The 27637-nt window shown below is 33.4% G+C and overlaps 3 protein-coding genes across 11 annotated transcripts; 2 read left to right on the forward strand and 1 right to left on the reverse strand.

The window, feature by feature from the left end:
• Positions 1 to 156: 156 nt before the first annotated feature.
• Positions 157 to 5969, reverse strand: LOC122307098. Of its 4 annotated transcripts, none has more exons than XM_043119728.1 (5): positions 5473 to 5969; positions 5032 to 5238; positions 4262 to 4497; positions 3397 to 4177; positions 157 to 2593 (listed from the first exon to the last, which is right to left on the reverse strand). In XM_043119728.1, exons 3-5 carry the CDS (start codon positions 4493 to 4495, stop codon positions 459 to 461), a joined length of 3150 nt encoding a protein of 1049 aa, XP_042975662.1. In that variant the 5' UTR covers positions 4496 to 4497; positions 5032 to 5238; positions 5473 to 5969; the 3' UTR covers positions 157 to 458. The 4 variants fall into 4 exon arrangements, with proteins under 4 accessions (XP_042975662.1, XP_042975659.1, XP_042975660.1 ...); XM_043119725.1 differs by having other exon boundaries at positions 4262 to 4507; XM_043119726.1 differs by lacking the exon at positions 5032 to 5238.
• An 8093-nt stretch (positions 5970 to 14062) lies between these two features.
• Positions 14063 to 16726, forward strand: LOC122307099 (F-box protein At5g07670-like). Of its 3 annotated transcripts, none has more exons than XM_043119731.1 (2): positions 14063 to 15640; positions 15793 to 16031. In XM_043119731.1, exons 1-2 carry the CDS (start codon positions 14448 to 14450, stop codon positions 15956 to 15958), a joined length of 1359 nt encoding a protein of 452 aa, XP_042975665.1. In that variant the 5' UTR covers positions 14063 to 14447; the 3' UTR covers positions 15959 to 16031. The 3 variants fall into 3 exon arrangements, with proteins under 3 accessions (XP_042975665.1, XP_042975663.1, XP_042975664.1); XM_043119729.1 differs by lacking the exon at positions 15793 to 16031 and adding an exon at positions 16121 to 16726 and having other exon boundaries at positions 14065 to 15640; XM_043119730.1 differs by lacking the exon at positions 15793 to 16031 and adding an exon at positions 16124 to 16726 and having other exon boundaries at positions 14067 to 15640.
• A 1512-nt stretch (positions 16727 to 18238) lies between these two features.
• LOC122307394 lies at positions 18239 to 27562 on the forward strand. 4 transcript variants are annotated; one of them, XM_043120268.1, is made up of 16 exons: positions 18239 to 18441; positions 18725 to 18808; positions 19215 to 19288; positions 19384 to 19417; positions 20374 to 20432; positions 21475 to 21589; positions 21704 to 21741; positions 22259 to 22356; positions 22558 to 22613; positions 22808 to 23093; positions 23180 to 23295; positions 23421 to 23477; positions 24385 to 24450; positions 25814 to 25888; positions 26609 to 26684; positions 26966 to 27562. In XM_043120268.1, exons 1-15 carry the CDS (start codon positions 18316 to 18318, stop codon positions 26654 to 26656), a joined length of 1332 nt encoding a protein of 443 aa, XP_042976202.1. In that variant the 5' UTR covers positions 18239 to 18315; the 3' UTR covers positions 26657 to 26684; positions 26966 to 27562. The 4 variants fall into 4 exon arrangements, with proteins under 4 accessions (XP_042976202.1, XP_042976203.1, XP_042976205.1 ...); XM_043120269.1 differs by having other exon boundaries at positions 26970 to 27562; XM_043120271.1 differs by having other exon boundaries at positions 26994 to 27562.
• The last annotated feature ends 75 nt before the right edge of the window (positions 27563 to 27637 follow it).

Here is a 27637-nt window from a genome sequence, read left to right on the forward strand (position 1 = left end):
AAAAGACATTACTGCTTTTCATCTTGTCTGTCATTCTCAGTCACATCAACTTATGCAATGCGTTTAAGAAGTTTCATGAAGTTTAAATAAAATCATTTTAACATGTCATTAATTGGTGTGAAGATAACAAAATCTAGATAAAAATAACATTCCTCGTGAAAAAGAAAAATCATATATAAGATCAGCTCTAAAAAACTGGGTTTGGGGAGACAACCACAATCTTTCACAATACTTTCATCTATGCTACAAAGCTCAGCTAAATCGAATTCCGTTTAGCAGTATCAGTCCATGCAAATCATTCATAAGGAATTATGCAAGTCCACTCACACTATCGAAAGTTAGAACTGAGAAGACATGTAAGATACAATATGCCCCATGGCTTAGAAAAGCGAGCAGAAAAAGCTCCTACAGTTGCCCCGCTCTATCTTCAGAAAAATCACCTGGGCTCTCTTCTCTACTTATTTTGGAGGAAGAGGAGGACTATTAACCAGACATCTCTGCCGTGGGGGACGCCTTGTCCTCTTTCCCCATCCTGCCAGGCTTCTTTCCTCAAATCCCAGCTCTGTACAACTAGGTTGCTGAACCTGGGGCAGGCATACTGAAGTTTCAGTAGGAGACGGATGTGGAACTCCTGAACGCCTCCTTCCACTTCCACTACTCTTACTGGGATTTCTATGTCCTAAACATGACTGCCAAGTGCCACCAGTTGCCTTAATTAACCCTTCGATTGTCTGAAGATCCTCGGTCATCTCATTCCTCGAAAGAGATGTAAGACTGGGAAGTATATCTCTCTGGAAGTCTTTTCGCTGCCTCCCTCTCCTTGTTTGACTTCTCCTAGGCCTTCTTGGCAATTTATTTTCATCTTTTGGGTTTTCCAAAATCTGAGGCTTATAACAGTGGTTCTCTACCTTGCTTTCTGTCAAATTTAATGTCATTAACTCGAAGTAATCCATCCCATCAGGAATAAGCTCCTCTTGAAAGGATCTGTCCTTCAACATTGAAACTTCTACAACCTCATTCTCAACATCACCCTTATATGAAGAGATTATATCTGCAAGCCAATAAAGGGAATCGGGGAGTGAAGCGTCTGACTGGGGATGAGTGGCATGTTCTTGAAGATTCTCCGCAGCGTGGCCTGGAAGATTACACATGTGAGATGACGAGATGGAAACTAAAGTGTCTGCTGCCACCACGAGCTCACGAGGCACCCTGGATTCATCATGTAATGAGTCAAAAGATTCTCTAGTTATGCTTTCTGCAGATCCTTCCACCGATGCAGCACCTTTTTCTGTCTCAATGCCAACACGTGCCTCCAAATCTATCTTAGTTGCAATTGGAGAAGAGGGTGTAGATGGAACGTCTTCATCAGTTACACAAATATTCAAGTCAATCTTATGTCTTAAAGTAGCATTCTGGTTAACCCATCCCTCTGGTACAATTTGATCTTCAACTTTACATAGCACTCCAGATCTGGGTGACATGGGATCATGAGCCAAATCAGTTGTAACTAATCCAGCTTTTACAGGGTTTCCATTATCAATGCCAGAAGCAACAGAACCATGTTGTGAAGAGGTGTTATGATAAGGAAGGTCCTTTGGTACATGAGGCTTGTCCATAATGGGAAACCCAAGAATCCTTGTATTGCTCGAGTAGTCACCTATTTCAATTTTCCCATGCTCACCATCATCAGCACGGGTTGCTGGCAAGGAGTCCTGAACAAAACTCTGAGACAGACCCTCTCTCATTTCAGTTATGTCGACAACCTGCAGAGAGTGGTTTTGCCAAGAACTCAAATTCATCTGATCAGAGCCTCCCCCTTCTCTCGAATATTTGGCATTAGAATTTGGCATTGGTCTTAGCCAAGAGCAATCTCCCTGTGAATTCTCCCTGTTCCTTGGCCAATCAACTGACACATGACTTTTTTGACAATTGAATGGATTATTTAGAGAGACTGCATCCATCTTAATTTCTTTTGCAGAGTTCACATCCACGATACAGCCCGAACCCCTATGGTATTCTTGAGGCTCATGTTGCTGAAATTGTTCAAAACTAAAATGACGGTCACTGATATCATTCAGAAAGCCAAGGTGAACTGATGGGAGGCGGCCCTGTGATTCCTTGGACTCTGACTGGGAACCAAGGTGGACATCATTTTGGTGGGATACTTCAGCTCTTGAATCTGGAATTGATCTTGAATAATTATCTTTCAGGAACTCCCCAGTTACGTTAGGACTCGACTGAAGAGAGGTATTTCCATGAGTCGATGTTAAGAATTGCCTCAAGCTACCTGGAGGTTTTGTCCCAGCTGAAATAGGAAATGACTCAGAGTTGGCCACATCAGATTTAGGAACTAGTGGCGTCCCCAGACCAAGTGGATGGGAAGCCACAACAGATGTATCATTATTTATGTCAGCAATTTCTACACCAAAAATTGTCCTCTTTATATGTTGCTGCATCTTATGCTGATCAGAAAGAAAACATGGTGCAGGGTCATGAGCTTTCAGACCTTCAACTTGTGATGATTCACAAACCTTAGGAAAATCTTCAGGTTGAAAAACTCCACAGAAAGAACTTCTGTTCCTTCTAGTTTTACCTGAAATAGGAGACATATAGACCATTAGTCCAAATTCAATAATCCTGGAACATGACGTGCCCCTTTAGTTAAGGGACAACCCATGCATCCAATTTTTTCAATCAAATTGACAATGAACATGACATACATTTTAACATAATTTCCAGTCAAAGAACATTTAGTTGTCATTAAATCAACTTGCTCAATAAGATAAACCATTAAAAGTAAAGTTCTCTTTTATATATTTAATGACTTTCCCACGGCTGGAGACTTAAAAGAGCATGAAAAATTGAACTTAACTTTTCCACATTATTACAGTTGTAAAGACGTAAGCATGCAACTTGTGAAGATTTATCTTCTAACCAGATATATTAATTTTGAAGCACCTTCCTAAACTACAAATGAATATGGGCAAAAAACCCTTTGCTCTCTCTTGGGAAAATAATTGATCATTTTTCAGCAGAGTTTTGTGTATCTCAGTTTTCTTCCTTGCCTTATTATTCACTTTCATTTGGCAAAAATAATTAAAAATTCAGAGTCCCCTTTCTTCTGTTGTTCTATCCAGTATTAGTGGTTTTTTTTTTTTTTTTTTTTTTTTTTTGTCTGTTTGCTTATTGATATGGAGAACCTGTTAGTTCCTTTTGTTATCAGTTGAAAAGAAAAAAACTGGGTATTATAAGAAGTATTCACTAATTCGAAAAATAATTAAGAAGCTTCTAAATAAGGTGAAATATACTTTAAAAGTCAAATATATGCATATATTTGTACTCGTTTAAAACAACATAGCAAATTCCAAATAACATTAGTATATAATAAGCCCTTACCAGCTTCAAAAGGATAAGATAACCAATCTTGTTGCTGAGTTTCATTCTCAAAACGCAGATTGCTAACTGCTCCATCCCTTTCATTATGCATATTTTGCGAAAACTCCTTTCCCAACAATTTGAAGCTTGAATATGCACTTGCAGATAAATTCTGCCTCTGCATCTTGTCTTTGGGGCGGTAATTATTGCCAATAATGACTGAAGCAGATGGCTCCTCCACCTGGATGGTTTCATTTGGATCCATTGGAGAAGTTTTCCTCAAATGCATAGTGGAACCCAAAGCATCAGCATTATTCCCAAGGCAAATAGATAACTTTTCATCCCTCTTAAAAGCAATCTCATTAGTCCTGCAAGGAGGATAACCATGCATGCCTGAGACTTCAGAAAATCCTTGCTGTTCCACATCTTTGTTAATGAATTCATCAGCTGGAATTTCAAGGTCAAAAAATCTTCTCTGAAGCTGGCTGGATTTTGGTTCCACAGATTCACAGTCCTTCCACCTTGCTGCACTTTGGGTATGACCACAATTGGATTGCATGGTCGTCCCTTTCACAGAATTACAATGAGTTTGAATGTTATCCAAATCTGAGGACGGTATACCATAACTAGAATCCATCAAGGATAAGGTGGGCATTTGCCACCTCTTTTTGTCATCTTCAGATGGAAAAACATTTGATGATTGCGACTTCCAAGCTGATATCAGATGTTTGTGTGGTTCAATACCTCTGATATTCTTCATCAAGTCCCTTTGTAGTTTGTAAAGACGATGGAGTTCATGGAGCTGGATGACAGAGCATCAAATTACTGAAAAAGCATCAAAGTCAAGCTTCATAGCATAAAATAAAAAGGTTTGAAAAAAGCATACCTGATTCCTGAATATGGTTTCATGCTTCAATATAGTTTGTCTCAGTAATTCCTTCTCATATTCCTCATATCCATCCATGTCTGGTCTGGTCAAGAATATATCCTGGTACCGTCCACTTCTCATTGTTTTCTGTTCCTGATGTAGAAGCCATGCCCCTTTGCCAGCATTGTTGTTCAGACCCCTCAAGGAATAATATCCTTGCAGATACATCTTAGACTGCACTTCAGTTCCCATTTCTGCAATCAACTAAATAAACGGCACTGATCAATTTACAAGCAGAAGAAAATAATTTAGTACCAATTCAACTACAAGCAATGGAACCAAATACACAGTATTCCAATAAAACTAATAAGAATGCCTTCTACAATATTGATGGGATCTGTTGAAACTAGCTTGCAGAATAATCCCTATTCTGTCCGGCGTCAAATATTGGCACCGACCCGAAGTTTGGGCACACACTTGAAACAAATTGCTGGAATTTATTCATCCAAATACAGTAACTCTTCAATTAACGTGATTGTACAACTTCAATCAAAGGTCCTATGACTGTCTCTCTCCCACAAATAGAAAAACATCAGTTATCTCAAGCTTAATATTGTTCCGAACCATCATTTAACATTTAATAAGATTGCATTGCATCTAGTGAGTAGTGAGAACAAAATACACCCGCTAAGAACCTGGTGTCCAAAAAACGAACTTAAGCAAACTAGCACCAGTAGAAAGCGCTCAGTTCATGGAGAAATCCCTAACAACAAACTGCTATTTTTTACCTTGGCTTGCCTGAGAACTTGATTCATAAAAATCCCGAAATGCTCCAATTCAAATGCTATCAGAAAACACAATGTGAATCATCCAAATCCTTCAAATCAAATTCCGTTGAAAAAGTGTAATTCCCAGTCAGAAAATAGTATAGACCCCATTAGAGTTGTCAATAACAGCAAGTCTGATTAATATGAGTAATGTGGAAAATGGATAGTCTGCAGAGGGGGAAGAAAAAGTGGATAAGCATCGATTACTCATATCAACGTCTACTGTTTAACCCCCTAAGGAAAAAAAAAATGGTAACTTAGAACCAAAGAGGGGGGAGGGGTCATCCACACAATTAAAATACAACAAATTCCAGAGTCGAGAATTTTCAAACCCAGCAGTAACAAATTATCATAATCAAATATCCAAACGTAAAAATTGAAAATAAGAACAATAACTTGTACCCATATCCACTTCTACCCCTTCTCAAAGATTGCTCATAATTCTCCAAATTCTGGACAAGCCCCACACAAAGAACCAGCTCCGTGATTCTTCACAGCCACAGTACAAAACAAAAGGTACCCGCAAAGCAGAATAACCCAGAAAGTTCATAAACGTACAAAAAAAAGGTAACTACTAAGCCAAAATACAATCTGGGTCTCTCTGTACAGATATCGAAGACATTGAAGAAGCTTAGATCATCCCCAGACAAAAGAATATACAGGAATTCAGATCTGCTGAGCCAAAATCTGATAAGGAAACAAAGAGATCCCACATCCCAGATAGGAGGTCTTCTCTACATAAAAGCCACAACGCCTCTCGGCACCTCTTCTACAACAAGAAGAAGAAAAAGAAGAATGACTTCTAAATTTGTCAACTTGCGGTCTGCCATTATTCTATGTGCTTTGCTTCACCTAATGGCTTTGGTGTAATCATTTCTTTTACATTTAAATATTACATTTATTTTTCTGGGTTTTCAGGATGTGAAAGACATGGGTATATTTTGTTTTTAGTATTATTAATTTCTTTTTTCCACATTTTCTAGATTCTCTCCACTTCCATGCTTTTTGGGCACAACATAGGTGTATTGGGAAAGTACTTCAGAAAATGTTGGCACCTGGCTTTACTGACGCAACGACCTAACAGTTTCCGAAAGGGGCTGACCTTACTTGATTGGATTACCTGAGTCAGTGTTGCAGCCACGCGCGTGTGCCCACCATAGTACCGTTGATCCGCAGCTGACGACGACACCTTTATTGCGTCAAGTTTTGCCACGAGCGATTGGCGGGGATGGCCTTCCACCTGCTTTGGACACGCGTGGTATCGGATTTTCCTTTTTTTTTTTAAAAACAAATCTCGAGTTAAAAGGCTGTCATGAATTAGATAAAGGAAAATAATTTTTACATGGAGCAGTTCTGACAATAAATTTTAAATAATTAATCATATTTATAATTGTGATATGTGTAAAAAATATTATATAATTATTTTTAAAAAAATAATATTTATTATTAAAAAATTATTTTTTATATAAATCTCTTATTTATTATATTTTTTAAATAATTATACGATATTTGTACACTCACAATTGTAACTGTAATTCCTTATTCTAAATATATAATTTTGTTTTAAACTTTTTTTAAATAAAAAAGACGAATTTTATTAAAATAAATAAATTTATTACATTTCTTAATAGTAAAATTATTATTTTATGAGAAATGATTTGTGCAGTCGGCAAATGCAATCGGCGTGCAGTCGCTTTGAAAAAAATAAATTAATATGGGACCTATATGAAAAAAAAAAAATTATTTTTATAACTTTTTTTATTCATTCTGTACAACCATGAAAAAAAAATATTTTTATAATTTTTTTTTATTTATTCCGTACAGCCGACTGCATTTGCAGACTGCGTCTAGCAAAGCCCTTATTTTACATATGAGATCTATGTAAAGAAAATTTAATTTTTTCACAATAAGCTCTATTCGTTTAAAAAAAATGACAGAAATTTATATATCTTAAAATTATATTTAATATTATTGTTTAGTTAGCATTTAATTTTAATTATGAAAATAAATAAATTATCATGTAATTGTTTTTATACTTTATCCATATTTGATGCTTTCTTGAATATTATTTAAAAACACAACTTCTTGTAAAATCTTTAAAAACTATAATTAAATGATGTAACAAAGTTCATATTAAGTAAATAAATGAAGTTTGTTTCTAATTAAGAAAAGTAGTCTACATAACACAGTAACGTACTACTGAAGCACTTTGGATGATGGTAACTCGCCTATGTGTTTGCTGATTTTCTTTTTCTTTCGTAGGGGATTACATCAAAGCTTGTCAATCTGTCACGTCCTTTTATGTGAAAATAAAAAAAAAAAATCCTTAAAATTAAAATTTAGATTAAAAATTTATAAAATCATATTAAATTATATCAATTTATAAATTTACTCTTCTCTTTATAATTAAAATATTTTTATATACAATTTACTAGGTTTATTAGAAAGAAATTGTGGGTAAATATTAATTTAAGGTAATTAAATAAAAAAATTATATTTATAAGTAAGTATATAAAACACACTCACCATTTACTTGATAGGAAAAACTTAATTTGTAAGATAAATTATTTATTTTAAAAAAAATAATATTTACAGTCGTAGTTGTGTAAACGCTGTGTAATTTATTTAAAAAAAGTGAATTAATACAGAATTCACATGAAAAAAATTAATTTTTTTAATCATAAATTTTATTCTTTTTAAAATAATTATACAGTATTTACACACTCTATAATTATATATAATAATACTTTAAATTAGATAACTCAAAGATGTAGCAAGAAAGGACACAGTTTGAGCCCTCTCTCTGTCTGTCTATCTCTCTCTCTCTCTCAAAGCTTTGTTGAATGGTTTTGAAGTGATTCAATTGTAAGGCTGAAAATGATCTTCGTATGATATTTTGCTCATATAATTATATAATTGCTAGAATAAAAAAATAAAATAAAAAATATGCGGCTAGCTTTGTCCATTTGTGTGAGAAAAAGGCATCCAACTTCGGTGTTGCCAATCTCTGTGGCCTACTCTTGCTTGTCCCCTAATACTGCCCCACTCTTCCCTTTTTGCTTCGGGTATCCCCTTAATTATTTGCATCCAATAAAGACACCACAACAAAAGCAACAACCAAGGGAACATTACATCGAGATTTTCGGATCAAAGATTCCAACTTCATCATCTAAAAACAAATAGGAGATAAAGTCTTATAATATTTATTAATTATTTAATTTTATTTAAAATATTTATGCGAGTCTGTTTTGCGTATTTATTTATCTTTCATTTAAACATTTCAAGTTCAGATAATAATTTAAATAAATATTTTTACAAAAGTCATTAATTAGAACTTAAAATTCCATCTTTGTACTTGCTATATTGTCACAAAAATAGACCATCAAAAAATAAATAAATAAGAATAATTTGTCAGCATTGCAAGAGATCATGTACGTACAATCAAAGAAAATAAAAATGTATAATATACTCAACCATCATAACGCTTTTGTCCCAAATTTAGAGGAAAAAAAAAAGGGCTTTGCTACACGCAGTCGGGAAATGCAGTCGGCGTGCAGTCGGCTGTACGGAATGAATAAAAAAAAATTATAAAAAAATTATTTTATATTCAAGGGGACCTACATGAATTATAAAAAGTTATAAAAATAATTTTTTTTTTTCATGTAAGTCCCGTATTAATTTTTTTTTAACAGCCGACTGCACGCCGACTGCATTTCTCGACTGCACAAATCATTTCTGAAAAAAAAATCATGGATATCTCTTTCATAATAATGTCCATAAGAGTGGCCCATGGGCCATGATAATCCAAGATTAAGTACGGATTTATATATAGGGAAAACTTGAAGTAATTTTAATATATTCATAAACTTACTAATAACTTGTGTGCTGACATCCTCATCCTGTCTAGGCCTCTGTTCTGGCTCTCCAGCGGATTAGGTGCTACTATAGTTACGTCTTAGTAGGAAGGCTATCTTCGATTGCTCCCTATAACCATTTTTTCTTGATAATAAAAAATAAACTTGTGCGCTATCATCAACTTATGTACTATAAACATTCATCTTAGGACTACCCAAACTAAGATATCATCCGGTTGTAATCTGGTTTGATATTTGAAAAATAGGAAAATAATATATAGGCGATCTGTTTTACAGTTTCTTATACAACCTTGTTTCAAATAAGAGATATTTTGATAAAATAACTTATAAAAATAACATCATTTTATAAAATACTCTCGTTCTAAAACATAATTGTATAAAAAGTTGTTAAAATGATTATATGTGCATCGTTATTTTTTGAAATACGGATCATGATATTTATAAATTCGGCATGTAAACACATCATATATAGTAAAATTTATTATTATTATTTAAAAAAATATTTACAGTATTAGGATGTACAAGTCTTGCATTTTTTTTTAAAGAAAATGGATAAATTTGGTGACAGATGTCACTTTTTGAAACAATTCATAAGTCTAACTCATCTCATAAAACCAGTTCATTACTTATAAATATATCTAAGACCTTATTCACAGATAATGTAAGATTTATTCTTCAACACCTTCTCTTGCGAGCAGGTCAGTATTTTTTCTAATCCTTGTCACGGGATAAGTAGTATGGGCCTCCATTTACCATTTGTACTGTAGTTGGTTCTAATACTATGAATAAATTTATGAACCTAACTCTTTTTATCAAATCGATTTAATAAAAATAATTATTCATTATTTATAAATATATTTAAAACTTTATATACAGATAATATAAAATTTATCCCTCAATTTATATATTTTTTTTCAAATGAATACGTTGAGGTTGTAGACCCTCAAATTGTAACTGGCATTATTAGCAATAAATGTAGTTTGAAAAATCCAAGAATATTTAGGAGGAGATTGACGTCAGTCGTGACTGAATGAATGATCTTCGACAAACTTTAGATTGTCTAGACAACTTTAAGAAAGGTAGAGCAGAAGTAGCATGCATGCTGAAAGGAAAACCTTATCGCACCACCTAAAAAGGGGAGAAAATTTTTGACTTTTTGATGCACAAAAAGACGTCCCAACGTCCCCCTTTTAAAAAAGACTTTCAGATCAGTTAGCCACCCGATGATTTCATAACATCCAAGTCCTCAAGGCTGAAACGAAACAGAATAAAGCATTATGGGACCTGAAGTTTACTTGCAACTAGCGCATTAATTAAACAATATAGGCGACTATTATATAAAAATAATTTTATAAATTAATGGGATTTTATATAATTTATTATATTTATTTTATAATAAAAATAATTTTACAATCTAATAAATCACATCAAGACGTATCAATTTATAAGATTACTTTTATATAATTACTTTGTAGTTAGAGTATTTCTTTTATAATTTTAAAATATGTAAATCCTACGTATTTTATTAAAAAAATAGATAAATTTATAATCAACATAAAAAAAAAAAAAAAATTATTTTATTAATAATAAACGCTACCTTTTTTATACTGCTAAAACAGTTATACAGTTGAAGGGAAGGAGCATTATGGGACCTGAAGTTTACTTGCAACTAGGCCATTAATTAAACAAGATAGAAGATTAACACGGCTATAAAGAGATTACATAAAAAAAAATCTTATAAATTTACGTGACTTTATGCAATCTGTCAAATCTAATTTATAATAAAAATAATTTTATATTCTGACAAATCACATCAAACGATATTAATTTGTAAAATTACTTTTATGTAATTACTTTGTAGTTAAAGTATTTCTCTTATAATTTTAAGATATGTAAATCTTATATATTTTATTAAAAAAATAGAAAAATTTAGAATCAAAATAAAAAAATTATTTTATTAATAGTAGATCATACTTTTTGCATAGTACCTGCTAACACAGTTATACAGTGGAAGGGAAGGAGCCTAAATCAACACCATTCTTTCTTTCTTTTTATTTTTATTTTTAAACAGTACTAAGATATTAGACTCTTGGATGAGACTAAGAGAGTGAGCGAGACTTGTAAACCTTAAAACTGTATCTAACATTACTCTTGATTAAACTATGGATGACTATAACCTATACATAATAATAACTTTTATGTTATTCCTAATAGAATTGTTTATCTAATAATAGTAAATGATCATATGATACATTTTAAGTGATTATTTTTTAACCATTACTACTTTATACAACATGGGTTTCCCATTTTGTTGCAATAATTTAACAACAAAAATTATCCATACAAATTGGAAAAACAAATTAAGGGCGCTACTACTCAATCTCATCATTTTGCCATCTTAAAGTTACCATTAGTTCAAATTGATTTCTTGTGTGTTTTTTATTTTTATTTTTTTTTAATGTTGAAGAAAAAAATATACAAAAACACTAGAGGTAACATTTTTAATCATTTTTAAAAAATCAAATACACTAGTAGTACTCATATCAGAAGAGGATTAAATGAGTTTCTAAAGACATTATTGATGTGAAAAGTTGTTCTCTTTGTATTATTTCCCTCATTTGAGATGTTTTAATCAATGGAGAGCATTTCCTCTTTAAAAAAAAGAAGTGCGATGCCCATTGGAAATTTGAAATACCAAAAAAGATGCCCCATCCTTCACTACAAATTTCAACACCAAGCTTTTTTTGTTTTGGTTTCAGATCCAAAAATTTTAGAGAGCATTGTAGTTTAGAACACTCTCAATGGTTCATTCATCCTATTTTTTAAAATATATCAATAAAATTTACTTTTTCTATTTTACATACTGACTTTCATGATAGGTTATACATCAGCTTATCTATTTTTTCTCTATATCATTTAAATATTATACTTTTTTAATATTTTTTATTTGCTTCAAATAATTTTTCTAATTATCAATAATATTTTTATATTTTTTAATATTTACAATATCTTCCCATCTACAATCTTATATCATTATCTTTTCTTTTAAATCAAATTAAAATTGACATTGATTAAAAATATAATAAAAAATAGAAAAAAATTATGTCATATTTCAAATTATTTATAAAAAAAATATATGGGCCCTTTCAAATATGAAGGTCTTAAAAAATTATGTCATTCCGTACAAAATTTAGAAAGGGGATGACAAAAGTTTATGTGTTGCACTTTAAAATAAAAAATTATAAAGGGGTTAAATAATTTAGAGAAGAGAGAAATAATTAATTAATTTTTTACATGTGTAAACATTAATCTATAAGTGTATAAGATCCATTAGATCCTTGTTTTGATCAATTTTCTCTGTATTTAAAAAAAATACTCTATTTTAAAACATCGGAGTTCTCTTAGCTAGTGAGCTGCATTTCTCTATGATCATCATTTTACAAAGGTTTCTTGGTAATAAAATTCTAGCGTAACAACACTTAAGGAATGGTGAGAGAATAATAAATAATATATTTATAATTTTGAGATTTTTTTGTGATTGGCATGAATTGTTTAGATAAATGTTTCAATTTTCTTATAATTATACTGTTTATTTTGTTTTATTAACATTGTATTATTATATAGCGTCACGTGATTTATTAAAAATAAATAAAAACGTGAATATAAATTGAAATAGGGAAGATTTCAGTATTTTTTTTTTTTAAATTTTCGCAGGTCATTTTATTTTAAATTTATGTTTTTTCACGTCACATCAATAGAGGCTATATAATTGGAGTTGCAAAAGAGCAATTCTCAATTGTTTATCATGAATTGCATCAACAAGGTACTCTCTGCCCGTAAGGGAATTTAAATTTGAATCACGAAACGGCTCTCTAACGGTCATTTTGATGGGACCCCCGTGAATATATATTTAAAGAAAATGTTGCACGCGTGCATTACTGATATAGCCCACACGACCAATATCAATGGGCGGATGGGGTTTTTTTTGGGATCATTGACGGTAATATCAATATTAAAAGAGAAATGGGAGAAAATCTCAACAAAATGAAAAATGAAACACATAGGATTAGTGCCGTTTAAACAGTAACTTTATATGAAAGTTAAAAATTAAATAAAATATTATTATTATTTTAATAATTAAAAAATTTAAATTATTTATTATATTTTTTAAAAAATTTAAAAAAATTATAATAATGAAACAAATCACTTTTATCAATTTTGCCAACCAAACGAGGCATGTCACCAACCTTTACCATTTGTGCCACTTCTTGGTGGGTCTTGAAATCGGTAACATGCGAATTTGGTGACATGCATATGATCTTTTTATGGCAAAAATTTGATAAATCAAAACTTTGTTCCCACCTAAAAGAAAAATTAAACATGGACTTTGGCCTTGTGAGGAAAGGGAGAGATAATGGAAGTATTCTTACCTAATACATAGATTTGGGTGCTAAAACATTATCTATATTTATAGATAATCAAAAACATTACCTATATTTATAGTTTTATCCACATAATTATATATGATAACATGACAGTTATTGACATAGTGAAAATTTTAAAATTTATAATTCGAATGAAAAAAATTGATAAAATTGAGTCAATATTTAATATATATAATATTGTGTGTAAAATTATATATACATATAGCATTACTTCTACTAATTAGTAATTAGCTTAAATAATCTTGTTTCACTCATATTGAATGAAACATGACAAACAAACAAAATCTTATAAAATAAAGTTTACGAAGTTGCGTAATATTTGTTAATCTTAAAAAATTATAATTTAAAATAAAAAACATAATCTAACATATTATAAAATGGAAAATATTAGTACATTGCTTAACTTTATCTTCTCATTTTTTACTGTATATGTATTTAATTTTTTTAAAATTTATTTTAAATTAAGGAAGTATTTTTTAATATATTAATATAATTTTTTATTTTTTAAAAATATTTAAATATATTTAAAAAAAATTAAGAAGAAAACTCTGCGCTAGCGGGCCCATCGATCAAAGCTCGGTTTATAAACTTTTATAAAATGTGTTGATAAATAGAGCATCTCCCTTGGTAAAATGCGTAATGCATATCCGACCTGTCTTTTGAAAACACCGTGCCGTCACTCTTGTGCGGTCGAATTCGAATAACCTCCAAAATTCAAATTCAGAGGTAATAAAAACGAAAAAACACAAAACAAAAGGGAAGGAAGTGAGAATGATTGGGAAAGAAGAAGAAGAATTCAAATCCCATAGCATTCCGTTAAACGTCTTCGCAACAGGGAGAGAAAGAGAGAACTTCGAACTGCAGAAAATCTTCGTCTGTAAAAGGAAACACGAGAGAGAGAGAGAACATAAGCAAGTCAAGCAAGAAAGAGTGTGCAAGATAATTGTTGCTGTGAGAAGGTTTTAAGAGAGAGAGAGAGAGTTGGGGGATGTAGATTTAGAAGCACAGGAGGTCCACAGAGAGACGGAGAAACAGAGTTCAAAATCTGAAAGGAACGATGCCGTTCTCGGCGGAAATACCTGAAGTCCCTAGCCCGCAAACTGTGAAGAAGAGGTTCCCAAGCTGGTCGAAACTCTGGGTCAAGAACGCCAAGAAGCCTCTCAAGCATGTGGTCTTGACCATGCAGGTCCAGTCCCTTTCTTCCCCCGCCATCAAGTCACCCAAAACCCCCAAGACCCTAGCCCCCACTTTGCCCAATTTCGATCCTACTCTCTCCCTACCCGACCCCATCCTCCTTAAAATCCTCTCCAAACTCCCTGATTCCCAGCGTAACTCCAACTCCCTCGTTTGCAAGCGCTGGCTTAACCTCCAAGGTAGACTTTTCCGCTCCGTGAAGCTCTTAGATTGGAAGTTTATCGAGTCGGGTCGGTTGGTGATTCGGTTCCCGAATCTCACTCGTGTGGATTTGGTTCCTGGGTGTTTGGTTACTCCCCAAAATTCCGCCATTTTGCTGAGCCACAGAGTTGTTTCGGTGCATATCGAATCCGGGTTTTCGAAGAAATGGAAGTTATGTGAAGACTGTCTGTTGCCTGCAAAGCTTATTGATAGGGGGCTAAAACTGTTGGCGAGTAGTTATCCCAATTTGCGCAAGCTTTCGGTGATTGGCACAAGTGAATTGGGGCTGTTGAATGTAGGTGAGGAGTGCTCGACACTCCAAGAGTTGGAGTTGCATAAGTGTAATGACGATGTGTTGCGCGGTATTGCGGCGTGCACGAATTTGCAAGTGTTGAGGTTGGTCGGGAAAGTGGATGGGTTTTATAGTTCCGTGGTTTCGGATATTGGGTTAACGATAATGGCACAAGGGTGTAAGAGGTTGGTGAAGCTCGAGCTTAATGGGTGTGAGGGGAGTTTTGATGGAATTAAGGCGATCGGGCAGTGTTGCCAAATGTTGGAGGAATTTACTATTTGTGATCATAGGATGGATGGTGGATGGTTGGCGGGGCTTTCGTACTTTGAGAATTTGAAGACTTTGAGGTTTCAATCGTGTAAAAGGATTGATCCGAGTCCGGGGCCAGACGATTACTTGGTTTGTTGCCAGGCTCTCGAACGGTTACATTTACAGAAGTGCCAGGTACGGGATAAGAAAAGCCTGCGAGCTCTTTTTATGGTGTGTGGGGCTGTCAGGGAGATGGTTTTTCAAGACTGCTGGGGCTTGGATAATGACATGTTCAGCTTGGCTAGTACTTGCAGGTAATCGTTCTTTTACTCTGGCAAATGAATTCATCGCATTTTCTACTTGTGTATGGTTGATAACTTGATATGCATGAATCAGACTGAAATTCTTAGCAATCATTTGTGTATTAATACTTAATCTTTGTATGTGGTTGATATACATGAATCAGGTTGAAATGTTGCCTAATGGGATCCATGCGTTTTACTTTTATGCATATTGCGTACCATGTCACACTAGGCAATGGTGATAGGTGGGTTAATGATACCTACTTACAGCTATGGGCTCAACTTACGGCTATAGGAATAATTATGTTTATAGTTTCATCTATCGAATAATGTTTCTTTCAATATGTTTTAGTTATGTAGAGAATGATTATGGTATAGCTGCTCGACAGCCCAAAATTTATTATGATGAATTCAAAGATACCATGTTTAAGATATGAATATCTGCATGGAAAATTTCGTTGATAGAAAGATTTATGGATCTTGCTTTTCTAGCAGGAGGGTAGAGTTGCTATCCTTAGAAGGATGCTCATTGCTAACTACCGAAGGTCTGGCCTCTGTAATTCTTTCCTGGAAGGAGCTACAAAGTCTTGGAGTTGTCTCCTGTAAGAATATAAAGGACAGTGAAGTCTCCCCTTCACTCTCAACCTTGTTTTCTGTTTTTAAAGAGTTGAAATGGAGGCCAGATACGAAGTCTCTTCTTCCATCGAGTATTGCGGGCATCGGCATGGGAAAGAAAGGTGGTAAATTTTTTAAGAGGATGTGAGACATTAAGCTGATAACAAGAACCTGCAGCTTAATCTTACACGGATGATTCAGACAAACATCGCTGACCAGAGTTGTGAAGGCTGTACTGTTCTGTTGTCCTTAATTTTAAATTTGAACTGTTAAAATATATATAGATGTTAACAAGGGAAGGTGGTAGGCATTGTACATTCTGCCTGCCCCACTTTCTCGGGCGGGTTCCCCCATCTTCAACTGCAATTTTTAATCTCCCAAGGTCAAAATATCACGTTCACGTTTTGTAATATAGTCAAACATCTATGTTATAAAAGTATTTCTGCGTGCAAGATAGTGTAAAGGATTACACTTTCTTATAAATCAAATCTTGTCATGTGAAGGCTGTCTTGCTTCTCACACCGATTTGTAAATATAGTTTTTAGATGGCTTCTAAGCATGCATGCGAGACATATAGTCTGCGACAATTATATGAACATAGCTGAGGATTGGTTCTTGGATTTTAGAGATGGAATATAGCGCGCTAATGCAACTAATGCTGCAAAGTTCAGTTGGTACATATGCAACTTACTATCGGAAAATGATTAGTGTCATGGATTATTTGCATGAATGAACAATTTGGATGGAGGCGAATACAAGTAAAACATCCTCATTCATTCCTAATTGTAGGGAGTTTTTTTTTTTTTTTTTTCCATAAAAGGGATCCAAAAGGTATCAAATTAATGGAAATGGAATAGAAAGTTTTTAAATGATCAAAATTATGTCTCATTAATTTGCCATTGTCTTTTAGAATCTAATCTTGAAATTAGTCATTGGCTTATGCAATGCCTATGAATAATTAAAGTAGAATAGCTAAGAGGTGAATAAGCCAAAAAGATAAACAATGATGAGTCAATACATATAATAATTTAAATGGTCTTTTTCTTTATTTAAAGAATAAAATAAAATGATAAAACTTATAAGAATTAGGTGTAAAAAAGTTAAGAGTCTAATAGCCTGACAACATATGATCCGATTTTTTAAATAAAAAATTTAGATTCAAAACCTCTTATAAAAAATTAAAAAAAGTGTAAGAAAGTAAAAGCAACGAGAAATCAATAACCATTATTATAAGATGAAAAGTTTTTTTCGTATATATTGAATTAGTTATTATTATAAATGAGGCATCATAATAGATTAATCTTATTTTAATCTTAATGTTAAAAAATTGGGTAAATTTATTGTGATAATAAAAACAATTTAATGAGAAGTAGAAGTGTTTGAATGGTTGGTTGATATATGTTATTATTTACTATATTATACAGATTTATTTACAATATTATGGTATTGCTAAATAAAAGCACTTAAAAAAGCCAACGCAACACTTGGAATTTTGGAAAGAACCCTCGTTGATCGACGTCTCAAAATTCTCATTATTTTTTTCTTTTGTTTTTTATTATCATCAAATAACGTGTCCTTTTATTTTCGATTTGTTGCTTTTGCAGAAAGAAAATATCTATTTATTATTTATTATTTATATAATTCTCTTATTATCGTATAATATAATATTAAATAATAAATTTATAAATAAAATATAATAAATATCATATTATAAAATAATAAAAAAATAAAGTAACATTAGATCTTAATGAATATTAAGATTATTGATTGAGTTGAAATGAAAATTTAAAATATAATTTTTTAATATAATTATTATTTTAAAAATTAAAAAATTTAAATTATTTATTATATTTTATATTAAAAATTAAAAAAATTATAATAATATAAATTGAGTTGGCTTGCACAGCCTAAAAGCAAGCTCGCGAACATCACCTCCCTTTCGTCGTCGACGTGGCAAAACCATAGTAGTTTAAAGTGCAGCGAGAGATACAGCGAGAGAGCACTTTTTATTTTTATTTTTTATAAATAAGTTCTCTGAGTTTGCGAAGAGCCAGCGAGACAGGGAGAGAGTCATGAAGAAGGACAAGGGAGTGGCAGTTTCAAGCCCTAAAAGCGGAGACGATACAGAGAAGGATTCACCCTTACCAACCATCAGATTCTCTTCACGAAATGCTTCCTCCAAATACGACTTTGTCAAGGTTTTTATTTTCCCATCTCCCTCTTTTTTTTTCTTCGTTCATTTTTGGTGCGGAAAACTATGGAATCAAAGTTGTTTTTAATTCTTTTTTATTTCATTTTGAGATTCTATGCAATTAATTGTATTCGGTGCGGTTGATTTGAGCTTTCTTGTTTCCCTATGTTTTCTCGGCAGCAGTATGAGTAGTTTCCTTAATTTGATTGAATGTTTTGTGTAATCTTGTAGTTAAAATTAAAATAGTTTTTGTTTTTCTCAAACTTTCTTGGGTCTTCTATTTGTTATAGGTAAAGGTATGGTTGGGTGACAATGCGGATCACTATTACGTTCTATCCAGATTCCTTCTCAGTAGAATGCTAACTGTCACCAAGGTATAAATTCACTTCCAAGTTCGTGTGTTAATGTTTTTGTGTTATTTTTTATATGTTGGTTAATTTTGGTTCCAGAGTTCCTGTGTTAATCATACCTATAAAAAAAAAAAAAAAAGTTCCTGTGTTAATCTCAACTTTCCGACGGTCATTATTTTTGTTTCTAATAATTTATGTGTTTACAATCTTATGAAGTTGCTAGAATTGAATATCACATCATGTTGATAGTGAACATGTTGCAGTGCCCTTACCTCGCTCACTTCACATCAACTTGATTAAGCGCATAGTTGTATTTGTTGCCTTTTCTGTTGGGATGATTATGACTGCTGTTTGCATTCTGCTTTATAAGTATAAGATACCATTGTGTCCAGAAACTTCAGGACCACTTGTTATAACTTTTTGGTCACAGATACCAAATCATGTAGCTATTAAAATTGCTCTTGAACTGAAGAAGCTGCTCATAGACAACAGCCTTCTAGATGTGTATGCCATCTTTCCTTTCTTTCTGTCTTTTCTTAAATGTTCTTTTATCCAGATTTAGTTAAAAGTTTCACTTCCATACTTGTATCACATTGCAGCTCTCAGTCAGATTTGGAAGCTAATCTGTTTAAGGTATGCCATGTGTACAACACTACAATTTAATCAAATCCTGCATTTCAGGGTTCTGTTATCCCTTGTGATATTTGCTTACCTTATTCTCTGCAATTCATTCAATGCACGTGGGAATCTGAATGAAAGTACCATTGCTTTCCTGGCAGTAAGCTCGCTTACAGGTTAAGTGTACATAGAATTAAAGGTCCTAGGGCACTTCTAAGTTGTATGTAACTTAAGGGCTGCAGATATGAGATTCAAGGTACTTGCTTGAAGGCTGACATGATTGTTTTCATATTAGTACAGAGCAGAAAGAGAGCGATTGTTTCATATAAGTTACCAAAGTTACTTCTACGTAATGGGATTCTCTGCCTTCTTAGAGTTGCTAGTGTTAGTTGCCCATTAGTTTTTTCTTACCTTAATGTGGCTTATTTAGTGTAGGATTGTCAGTTAGAATGGAAGTCCAGTGGTTCATTTTTCAAAACTAGGTGACAATTTCCTAAATGTAATATAAGGAGAAAAAACAAAGCCAGCAGTTGTACTTAGTGCTTAAACGTGCACAGTTCTTTCTTCTGCTTGTAATAGTGAATGAGGTAGCATGTGATAATGGTGTCACTAGTCCCTAAAAATCACAACTGATGGCCCAACCATGCTTACTTTGTCATATCCTTCCACTTGACCACGTTGAGCTTGAGTTAAAATGCTATGTTGTATCCGTCTCTCAATGTGTTTGAGTTGATGTTGATGTGCCTGGTAGTTTCCATTCAAGGGTTTGAGTGTTCGGGTTTTAAATTTTGTATTTTGATTGATCTCAACTAGTTGTGTAAAAACAAGGGCCTTCTCTTAGATGAGAGAGAGTTTAATTCAAATATCTATGTAAGATTGTGACGGATTTAATAACATTTGTTGAGTACTAAATTATTTTTCCTACTTACTGGGTCGCATACATGAGGATTCTAACAAGAGTAGATATGCAGCTTATGGAGCGGCGGGGTTATGGGGAAGAGTACATTAGTCGTTACAAGATGATGACCAGGTTAGTAAGCATTCTTTGAATGTAGCTCTGAATCTTTTCCAGATTACCAGCTGTCTTTTTCACTTGGTGTTCTCTTCACAATTAGCTGCTGCATAGTACTGTTTTTTTTATAAAAAAAAAATAAGAAAAAGAGTAAGATCTTGTTTGTAAGCGGAATGACACAACCCTAGCACACAGGTAGTATGCATGAAAGACTTCTAGCTTTTGTTCTGCATGGTACCGTTCATGCTTAATTCTTCTTTTCATTAAAATTGATGCGCATTCTGCTGATTCTTTTTTTGATAAATTTGTTTCATCAATTGTGTTTGTTTGTTAGATGTTTCATTGCTGTCAAGATTTCCTTTTTGGACAGTTTGGACATAATATAACTCTTTTGGAGGTGATTTAATTAAATAGCTATTTGTGACATGCACCATTGCTATATAATGAGGGGATATTGAGTTTTTCAAGTTGGCTTTTAGGGTTGAGTTGGAGATTTTATAGGCTTTGAGCTGGGCCTGTGTGGACAGCCTCTGTTTGGGAAAGTCTGCCTTTGATAACTTAATAAATAAATGATCATAGTCATGTGAACTGGTATTGCTTGTGCAGATGGATAAGGGAGGAAGGTGTTGCTCAGTTATTAGGGAAGCATGGGGTTTTTCTTTTCAAATTGATTATCTAGGGTTTTTCCACAATTAGGTTTAGGGCCAAGGCAGTGTGTGTTTTCAGAGGAAGACAATGGAAACCAGCATTAAATGCAGAACTTTATAGTTGGGGTGGTGTGTTTTGTTGGGGAGAATATCCTTTGAGGGGCCAAACATTTTTACTTGATTAAAAGCCATACTTTCTAAGTTCCCTTTTTGCTAGTTTGACAGAGTTGTCCTGTTTCTCTGTTCCCTTCTTTCTTGATCTTATAGTTTCTTTGCATCTTTTTCTTTAGATACTTGTTGTGTAAGTGAGTTGTCCCTCAGGATTTTTGTAATAAGTTAATTATTATTTACAAATTTGAGTTGCCATTAGTGCATTGTATAGTAATGTCATCTTTCTTGTTGCCTCCTTTTAGATTTCACCATCAAAGAGTACCACTGGTAATTCTTGTATGTGGAACTGCTTGTGTTGGAAAGTCTACCATTGCTACCCAACTGGCACAAAGGCTAAATTTGCCAAATGTCCTACAGGTCATACCTTCTAATCTATAGAGATATGCCAACTCTTTCTTTGTCATTCATGTAATGATTATGTTTGGGTTGTATACTAATGCCTTCTCATATTTTTGTTTTTAATTGTTATAGACCGATATGGTATATGAATTGCTGCGAACAGCGACAGAGTATGTCCTGACTTTTTTTTTCCTATTCTTTGATCTTATGGCATGAATTTAACTTTTCCGATAGTTGAGTTTTGTTGATCGGAACGATTCAGAACTCTAAACATAGAAGAAAGAGTATCAATGAGGACATTTCTCTATTTTTTCTCGACTAAGCATGATGTCTTGTATGAACCAGTAAGCTAACAAAAGAAATTATAGAATTTTTTATTGGTTATATTAATAGTTTTACTGATCTTAAAAAATATTTTTTTCTGTCCTTGAGAAGAACAGGGAGGATGCAATATTAGAATCTAGTTTAGCATGAATATGTTCTCCCTGTGACAACTATTTTTCCTCTTGTTTAGTATGATCGATCACTAAAGAAAGAGAAACTTGCTAGGTGTTTTCTCATTTATACACCCTGTGTAGTTGGCTATGCCTATTAATATTAATAAATTTTACTTATCAAGAAAGAGGAACTTTTACTTCATTTTTGATTGACCAAATCAGATTGCTTATTCTCCTTTACCTGATTTAGTGCACCATTGGCGTCTACTCCTGTATGGGCTCGAGACTTCAGCTCCTCTGAGGAGTTAATCACTGAATTTTGTAGAGAATGCAGAATTGTTCGTAAAGGTAGTAATTCAATTTTGTTTTTAAGATGCTGAGGATTTTTTTGTATAAGTGAGTTAATTGTTGTGATTTTCCTTTCATAGTTTTTGAATTTTCATTCAACAATCTGGATTATAATGATTTGTGCATTCTTATTCGTATGTGATTATATGATGGTACTGGTGAGATTATTTGTTATTGATCTGTATAGCATCTGCTTGCTAGGTTTGGCTGGTGATTTGAAGAAGGCTATGAAAGATGGGAAACCAATTATAATTGAGGTATGTTTACTGTTAGGATTATATGCATAGTAAAGCATTCAAGTAAAACATCCGTACTTTGTTTTCCATCCTCTTCTTCCTACACTCCTCCCCTTTTGTGGTGTTTTTCCATGATTAACGTTTTCATATGCTCTGAGTTTTTTATATTATGATAAACACTGAGCCAATTACATTGTTTTTAATTTTAATGGCAGGGAATTCATTTAGATCCTAGCATTTATTTGATGGATGACGAAAATAAAACACCAGCTAATTTGCTGGAAAAATCTAAAGAGGCTAGTTATGCGTCTGTGACATGTGACGATAACACTGCAACAGACTTGGGAAAAAATTATCCTGGTGCTTGCGGAAGTAACAGTGAAAATAGCAATAGTCTCTCGCATGCGAGTTTAGAAGAAGGCATATCTACTGATCTGGTGAATAAAGCTTCGGACACTCTGGAATCAATCAACTTGGCAGGAAGTGTCCCTGGGAGCAAAGGTCAACTTACACTCTGGATTCTGCTGACATGTTTAAAATTTAGTAGATTTCTTCTGAGGTTGCATAAAACTTTTATGCTCACACAGGCGAAACTGTTAGAGATCCAGAGACAGGAGGAAATACTTCTGTTAGGAAAGAGAAGTCTGGTGCTGAACCAATAATTATACCTATAATTCTGAAGATGGCTGAATTTGATCATAAGGTGTGTTGATCCTTTTATGCACTCTTATGGTTTCAATTATACAATAATGTAATTTCAGAAAGCTTTCTTCAAAACATGGAATAAGTACAAGAATGGAGGAATATAAAATAAAGCTAAATGTGCAGGCATTACTAGAGGAGTGGATCACGACCCGAATATTCAAGGATAAATGTCTAGTCCAGGTACTAATGATTTTTAAGTTTATAATTTTATCTGTTAACAATTTTTCAACACGTGGGTCATGTTATAGGTGATTTAACCGCACTGATCAAAAAAAGTTATAGGTGATTCAACAGTAAAGAGACATAATTGGCCATGCAAAGGAACAAGAAGGAAAAATAATAAGGAAAAATATAAGTCAAAGGCAATGCATTATTCATTACATGCAGTGGGTAGCTAGTTCTTCCAGTTGAAAACCATATCAAGATTTTTTTGCTAGTTTTAGAGGGACAATGCCATACAATGCACATAACATAAAGATGCATGAAATGCCATATCTGTTTACTCTAAGAAGCGGATGCCTTAATTCTGGTCTGCAATGTCTTTCAGGGACTTTGGGGTTTTCTACTGTTTATTTTATTTTATTTTATTTCATTTTTGTGATAAATTTAAGAGTAGCATTGGGCGTCATGTGTTATTTAGAATTGTTAATCGTGGAAATTAGATTAGTAAACTCCCCAAAACTGTTGCTTTGTTCACTAATATAGATGTCTTCTTGATAACAATTTTTTAATTGTTAAATATGGATGGCGACTCTCTTTTTCCCATGTTAATTCAATTATATGGGATCCATATTGTAGCAAAATTGGCTGATTATTTGCAAACTTAGTGCTGATTAAATGCATTCCAAGCATGTGTATGCAAAATGCCCTTCTGGTTTGGTCTACGGTGCTGTATGCTAATATCTGGATGTGCTCATTTCTCCTTATTTCATTTCCTTTCACTTCTATAATATTGGCTTAATTTTTTTATTAAAATAAAATTGCAGTTCAACTTCTTTGATTGATTCCATATTATATCTAATGGTATTGGTTTTTTTTTTTTTTTTTTTGTATAATCTATTTCTCTCAAACACACCACTCTTTGCAGGACAAAGATAAGCTAATGACCAACTTAAAAACTATTCAGGACTATCTTTGCTCGTTCGAGTCACAGGTATGCCCGCTCATATTCATTTCTTTTGGTTGATATGATACAAGCAGGGTTGCCATAATCTTTCATTTTAGCAATGGTTAAGAACAGACTTAGTTATATTAAGGGGCATTCAGACTAAAAGATTAGCAATTTTAGTTTGATCTGTTATCTCTTCAAAACTCTATTACTTCAAGTCTGACCATCATATTTGGTGAAACTTTCTTGTTGTGAAGATTGATGAGAGTCTCTATCATGTATTTCTTTTTAGTTCTATGCATTCTTCTTTAATGTGAGTTAAATGGGCACGTAGCAAATTTACCTGAGGTTTGTTCTTGCTCTCGGAATTCCTTGCTTACCGTTGTATGCTGGGTAGGACTTTTGATCTGGACTAGAGAAGACCAAGTAAAAGACGACTGAAATTGAAGGGGGAGGCAAGTAGGGCCACATGTATCAGGATCTGCATTTTTTTTTTAGTTTTATCTTCTTTGTTCCCTTTCTCTTTTTTCAAGTATGACTATGATTTTGTTGAGTTTGAAATTCTTCTCCGATCCCATGTAGATCATTCTATTCTCACATTACCAATTATCATCTTTGAGAATGGAGGGAAACAATCTTACAGATACCTTCAAAATTTTAGGGTGTTGACTAACTTTGGAGAGGCTCGGTAAGAAAGGTGCAGTATCTTTTGAGTCAAATTTTAGTTTTGGACTTGCATCTAGAGGAAATATTTCAAATTTCCAAATGTCTTCATCAATTTTCATTTGCATAATGTTAATAAATTTTTCAATTGTTGACCAAGGTGTGAGTTCACTTAGATATCATTATTCCAAGTTCAGGTTAAAGGGACACAGTATCATCAAGTCCAAGTTCAGGGTTCTATCAATTATAATTAATTATAATCATAATATTTCTAGTTGAATTGCAGGACCAGTCATACTAAATCACTCGGAAAAGTTTATCACAGTTCAACAGAAAAGGGACACAGCATCATTAGTTACAAGTTCGTGATGATAAAGTGTTGTCTAACGATTATAAACTCAATCATAAATTAACAAAAAAATTATAAACTCAATTATTGGCATAGAATGAACAGTCAATTGCACGAGGAGTAGGTAACTGCTTAGAGTGAAACTTGTTTTGCTTTAAATGCATATTCTTGCAAATGATTTGAGTTTAAAGGCATTGATATGATCTTCTTACTGGATTTCAAAGTGCCCTACGTTTCTATATGACTTGTTTGTAGTTATGAGTTTTACACTGTTGCGTCTTTATGAATTCCTTATGATTTTATTTTTGTACTCTAATTCCGAAAAATAAAAGTTTTACAGTGTTGCCAACGATCTTTATCATTTTCCTCTTGATTTATTTCATTTTCTTGGAATAGGGTTTGACTGTTGCAGATATAACTGCAACGACATTCCCACAAACACTGGATTGGCTGCACAGTTATCTTCTTCAGGTATATTATAAGATGCTGGCTGCTCTAAAGGGAGCAACCCTTATTTGATAGTTGCTTCAATATTAGTAAGATGCTGAGCTCTTCTTGCCATCTGACTGCTCTTAAAATATTTTTGTTAGCCCAGCTGGGTTGTCTGAAGTTAGATCTTTGGTATTGTCTACAATTTGATTCCTTGTATCTTCACCCACCTATGAAACTTAGAAATCTCAAAACTAAAAACATAGTGGGAAACAACTATAACCTAATTGTGGTTGTCAAAAATAATCCATGCACGGTTGGCATGTTAGCAAATTTGTGGGAAAAAGATATTAAAACAGTTAATTTTTTATCCTTTGAAAAATCACGTGGTGCTCATTATCTGAGTTTTCACATGTTTTGGAGTAAGAGTTTGTTTGGCCAGCTCAAGGCATATCCCATGATGATCAATGGGATGGGCCTGCCTAAACAATTGCTTTTATTTTTGGCACTTGCTTGTTGTGCTCCATGAAGAGGGAGGTGACCTATATGTTCTCTTATTGCATGTGCTGAGAGTGAAAATCTGGTTATGGGGGTTTCAATTCCTCATTTTCCATAGGACATTAGCTGTGCTGGGAGCCCAAGCACAATACTTCAGCTGTGCTTGGTGTTTCCCTTGTATGTGCATGTGAATGTGCATTTTCTATGTTTCTGGACAGAATGTTGGCCTGATTCCTTGACTTAATAATTTTTTTTGTCGTACAGTGCATTGAGCAGGGCATTTCATCTGAGTCCAATGAAGATGGAAGATAGTCAGCTGAAAATTAGAACACGTGCACAGGTATTAAATGGACTTTTACTAGTTTTAACCCTTTTTACTATTGTGTATTTTAGGCTTTTCATTTTGTAGAAATTGTTTCTTTTTTTTTGTCTGTTGGCATCTCTTGTATACTTCATTGTACTAGGTTTAGATTCTTTCTATTTTTTTACAGAATTATATTTACTTATCCATAGCGGTGAAATATTGATTACCAAAGCTAGATGTAGTTGACTATGACAGATAGTATGACGATTACTTGGTTTCATTTCTTTTGCAATTAAATTTTCCTTTTCCTTGTGTAGTTAGCCGTTGTAATGATATCTATTCAAGTGGCAGAGAACAAAATCGATGAGGCTTCTGGACGCAATTACATTTTGCAGCTGAGAGTTGGGAGGATCAAATGTAAGGAAGTGAATGGAAAAGGGAGTTTTTCAAAGGACCTTTCTTGAGCCTCTGACGCAGCTTCTTTTAACTGCAATTCCATTTCGGTGACCAATTCCCAGCCTCTTGCGAAAACCTGTACTTCCCGAAATTTGGCTACCCAATTATTGAGACTGGATCATGGCTCTAGAGAGGATGCATGCAGGTCCCCACTACTACATGGTTAGATACGTTATTGGCATCATATAACCGGTTCATCAATTTGTAGAGGGAGTGATTACAATTTAAGTCTAGTCTAATTATATGGTAAATGCATCAAAGTCATCTTTTTCTTGATTACCATCTCCTTTCCTTACGATGTAATTATTCGCGAAATGCATTCTCTGTTCACCTTTGTAGATAAATAACATTAGCACAAACCGATGTGATTGCTGTTCCTGTTTTTCTTGTTACCCCCTGCCTTAATGTGCATTGAGAAAAGACAAATGAAGAAAAAACCATTTGTGAGTTTGTCGTCATTTTTTCTATTTTATATTTTCTTCTAATTGAAATGGTAGTGTATAATTCTTCTGGACTCACCATCTTTTTGTGAA

This window comes from Carya illinoinensis, chromosome 4 (assembly GCF_018687715.1).
Source record: "Carya illinoinensis cultivar Pawnee chromosome 4, C.illinoinensisPawnee_v1, whole genome shotgun sequence".
Taxonomy (NCBI): Eukaryota; Viridiplantae; Streptophyta; class Magnoliopsida; order Fagales; family Juglandaceae; genus Carya; species Carya illinoinensis.